At 60.1% G+C, this 4558-nt stretch overlaps 1 protein-coding gene across 1 annotated transcript; it reads left to right on the top strand.

Moving 5' to 3' along the window:
* Positions 1–2990: 2990 nt before the first annotated feature.
* Positions 2991–3684, top strand: MNEG_5576 (hypothetical protein; the record flags this gene model as incomplete). The annotated part of the gene is made up of 3 exons (XM_014045944.1): positions 2991–3087; positions 3272–3384; positions 3580–3684. 3 exons carry the CDS (start codon positions 2991–2993, stop codon positions 3682–3684), a joined length of 315 nt encoding a protein of 104 aa, XP_013901398.1.
* Between the last annotated feature and the right edge of the window lie 874 nt (positions 3685–4558).

Raw genomic sequence — 4558 nt, 5'->3', positions numbered from 1 at the left:
GTTCTGGTGGTGATGCAAGAGAGTTCCAGGGTTGAGGGCTCAGTGTTCACATACGGTGCCCTGGAAGTGGGGGCAAAAAGAAAAGAGGTGACCGACATGAGAACAATTGGCTGACATCAGGCAGCATGTCAGCCTCCTGCACCTTCCAGGAGGACTGCCCCCTCTTCCTGCAACGCAGCTCGCCTGTGCCATCTCCTTGCCCAGGTAGCTGCACAGGTCGGGGGTGGAGGCGAGGGGCACGGTCGTGGCGGCTGAACGAACGCGCGACTGAGCAGCAATGCGGGCTCTCCTGCATTCAGGCCTGTATCAATCACCAGTGCAGTCCAGCCAGGAGACGGCTGCCATCAAGCCACCAGGAGCTTCTGCCCCTAGGGTGGTGCGGCCCACACAGGCGGACCCTCAGGCGTGCTCACTGGTCAATACGGTAGAGCTGCTCCTCTGGGAAGAGAGCTCCCAGCTGTGTCGCCAGCAGCTCACTGCTTGCCAGGTCCCTGGGAGCGAGCGCCGGGCGAGGATCAGGTTTCAGAGAGGTGTAAGTGAGGTGGAGAGGTGGGCTAGGGTCCTGGGTAGGACGTATGTGAGGCGCAAACATAAAGCCCCCCTGAGGTTGTGGGGGTTACCACGGGGGTTACGGCATGCTAGCACTGGCCGCAACAGAATGCGTGCAAGGCTCATAACACCGCTCAGACAGTTGCGGCCGCCTCATGTGCCTGCTCACCTGCCAAAGGGCTTCTCTACGATGAGCCGCACCCAGCTGCGCGGGTCACTCACACCGCTGATGTCACTGCAGGACCCCCTGAGGCCCTCGCACACCTGGACGAAGGGGGGCACATGTGCGACAAACGGGGAGTACATCAATACATTTGGGTTGTGAAACGGTCACGACCACACCAAAGAGATGCAGCGCGGCGGGCATAAAGCAAACGTGCGCGTGCCCTGCGGGCTGCACCGCTGCTGGTGCGAGGGCACGTGGGAGGCCTTAGGGGCGGCAGGCTCGCGTGCAAGAGAAAAAAGCAAGCAAGGGAGCAGCCGCGGCGGCACATGCGCCATGCTGCAGCCGTTGGCGGCGCTCGCCTGTGGGTACACGAAGGGCGGCAGGGCCAGGTAGAAGAGGCGGCCCACAGGGGCGAGGCTGTCTGAGCCCTCGTGGGCGCCGCAGGCGGCCGCCACCTCCTCGTAGCCAGCGGCGCCGGGGGCGTACTGGATGAAGGCAGGATTGGGCGCGTATGTAATGGTGGTGCGTATTTGACTTGGAATGGATGCACAGGTAGGGCCCGCCAGGCAGGGTTTATGTTCCACGCAAGCAGGAATTGCAACAACATCCCCGCTCAAGACATTGCATGGCCGGGCAGGACCGGGCACGGCATGCACAGCCATTGCAAGCAGCACCGCAACAACACGACACACCCGTCTTGAAACGCGCCACTTTTGCACCTTGGCTGCACCGCTCATGCCAATATCACCCCCAGCATCACACCCTGCTTGAGGTGCTCCATTGCAACATCAACACATGCGCATGCACGCACACCCACCCCTGCCCCAGCAGTCAAACCCCTCTGTCCACATGACCCTCACGTCGCCATGGATGTACGAGCAGAGTGCCAGGAATGACTTGACTTTAGAGCGTTCGCCTTCTTCTGAACCCTTGAGGTGGGGCTGCAGCTGATTGTGAAGAGCCTCGACAGTCATCTTGCTGCGTGCGTAGCCCACAATCTGTGTGTGTGTTTGTGTGTGTTTGTGTGTGTGTGTGTGTGTGTGTGTGTGTGTGTGTGTGTGTGTGTGTGCGCGAGCGCGCGCACAAACTCGCGTGCCCGTGCCTTCTTGCATGTGAAGGCATGCGTGGTGGCATGCGTCCTCGCACACATGACTGTCTTTGTGCAATGGGGCTTGTGCGGCCCACCCTGCAACTTTGCGTGCGCGCTGTGCTGCAGCGCATGTGAACATGTGCATGTGCACACGTACATGTGCAAGCAACACTGGACGCCACCTGCAGGTTTGACGGCAGGAACCCCTTTGAGTAGAGCGCGTACAGGGCAGGGTACGTCTTCTTGCGCGCCAAGTCGCCGCTGGCTCCCAGCACCACAATGGACAGCGCCAGCTGGGGGGGCATCTGCTCCGGCAACATGAGTGGTCGGGTGTGGCGTGCCAGAAATGGTGAGCTGGTGCGAGCACCGCCGGCACTGACTGGGAAACCATGTGCTGGTGAGGACGCTGAAGGGGCTGCGCGAGACAGACTCGCGGCATCCAACCCCAGAGCGCGGCCGGCTTTCCAAGGACCGGCGCAAACCATATGGCACAGGCCTAAAGCTCCCCTCATGCACACGCCCACCCCTGCAGCCAAGCTTGGCATCTGAAGCCTGGCGGAGTTGCAGGTGCGAAGCGTCCGGCTGGTCAGCACCTGCACAAGCGCGTGCCGCCCTGCGTCTGCCGCACCTTGCACTCGAAGCAATCGCGAACTGACGCCGCACGCGCACTGAGCGGCGAGGTGGCCCCCGTCGCGCTCTCCGTGCGCCGGGCGGTGCTCTCCGTTCGCAGCGGGGGCATCTCCGCCGCCGCTTCCTTGAACGCCGTGGCAGGCGTCATGGCAAAGGGGCCGGGTGTGGGGGCTGCTGCGCAGGAGAGCGATCAACCGTTGTCCCTGATTCGCGGCTACGAGTCTCGAATGATGACGACAGTTTCTTGATCTGGCGAGGTTACCACGGAGCATGCAATGGCGCAAACAGGTGTAACGGTCAAGGGATGGCTATGTATGTTTCAAGTGGCCTTGATGGCAGCGAAGCTGGAATCATGAAGCTGCCGCATGACAGCCAACCTGGTCGGTGACGGGCTTGTTGTGCCAAACATGAAAACGTTTTGAATTCGTGACGCGCACACCTTTATCACTTCGGTAAGGGGCACGGAGTTAGCGCTGCGCTAATTTAGATCTGAGCAGGGAGCCCTCAAGGTTGGGGTGCCGGCCTGAGGCGACCCTCGGAACTTCATAAGCAGAAATGTTTGCCCTAAGGGGGTTGTCCCAGGCCCGGCAGGTGGCCAGGGTGCCGAGACAGGCCGCGGTCTTTCAGCAGAAGCGTGGCATGGCCGGAGGAGGTGCGAAGACGAGCAACCATTGCCTATGGTGTCAACCAATGAGGCGTGGAGCTGTCATGCTTGGTTGCTAGGAGTGCAGAGGGCGCGAGATCGCACACACTTGCTGCAGCTGCATCATGCTGCCGCTGCACACGGAATGCGGCCCGCAAGTCACATGGTCCAAACTTGCTGTTGCAATTTGCAGAGGATGAGGATGACAGCATGTTCGTCAACTGGTGGGACAACCCCACCAACCCCGACGTGTGGCACAAGCACCAGGCGAGTCCTATCGAGCTGCACAAGCTCGGGGCTGGTGGGGTGGGTTCTGCTCCAAGAGAATGTAGCAGCGAACCTGCCACATGCCTGGAGTTCAAGTGGTGCATTGTGCATGCAGTATGTGTTGGGTGCGTTGCAACACATCCATGCCAGCAACCAGCCCATCAGCAGGTCTGCATCCAAACAGTTCCGACTCACATGGTGCCTGCTACGCCACCTTGTTGTTGCCCGCCACAGCTGGCCTGGTGGGGCGTCGCCTTCTGGGGTGCCATCTTCTACACCGCCTTCGGTGGCAAGAAGAAGGAGAAAGTTCCCGCTGCTGAGGAGGTTGCCAAGGCCTGAAGAGTAGGGTGCAGCATAGGCTGCGTTTCAGCAGCGGGTGGCTAGCACGTGTCTGGGCAACCTTGCCGCATGCTGCTGCTGTTGCGGTCATGATGGCGGTTCTTGTCAGGCACGTGCGGCCGCCACTGTTGCAATGGCTTAACACGAGGCCGGGTAGAGTATACGGCGTGTATCACGAGCGACAGCCAACCCGGCACCTGGTCAGGGGAAGTTGCTTGCAAGCGGTCTGATGCACCCTGCCTGAGTCGCTTGCACGGCAAGCTTGCCCCGCAATCTTGATATGCATTCATCGCGGGCGCACCAGTTGCGCTCTTTCTCGTCACGCACAGCGGCTCCCTGTTCTTCTTTTTTTGAGCTTACTCGCCTCCACAGCCCCAAACATCAGTGGCGTGCTGGTAGTTGTAACCAAGCAAGTCAAACATAATCGGTACTTTTATCTTTTGTCATGTGTGACTGTTTCTTTACGGTGCCGAAGAGACAGCCCGACCGAGTCTGGGGCGACTCATGGGTGGCCTTGAATTGTGAGGCCTGCCAAACAGCCGAAGGTGGTTACAAGCTCTAATCTGGCAATCAGTGCTTGTCTTTGCAATGAGCTGCGCTGGGTTCACATTTGCATAATGATAATCACAGCAGCAGCAGCAGCAGTAGCGCTGCTCAAAGCTCAAACCCAGACAAGCCCAAAGGTAAGGGGTTTCTGCATGGATGGATGATGTTCGCCCCTGCCCCCGGTCGCCGTGGCCGTGTGCGTTACAACGGGTTGGCGCGCCCCACGCCCTGCTTTTGAACGCTCACGTGTTATGCATGGGTCCCCGCCGTTGCGCATGGCACCGGGCTCCCTCCCTCTACCCCAAAAGACTTTTAGGTCGGGGGAAGG

Source organism: Monoraphidium neglectum (assembly GCF_000611645.1).
Source record: "Monoraphidium neglectum strain SAG 48.87 unplaced genomic scaffold scaffold00843, whole genome shotgun sequence".
Classification (NCBI taxonomy): domain Eukaryota; kingdom Viridiplantae; phylum Chlorophyta; class Chlorophyceae; order Sphaeropleales; family Selenastraceae; genus Monoraphidium; species Monoraphidium neglectum.
Note: the sequence above shows the minus strand (reverse complement) of the source record. Positions and strands in the feature narration are given on the sequence as shown.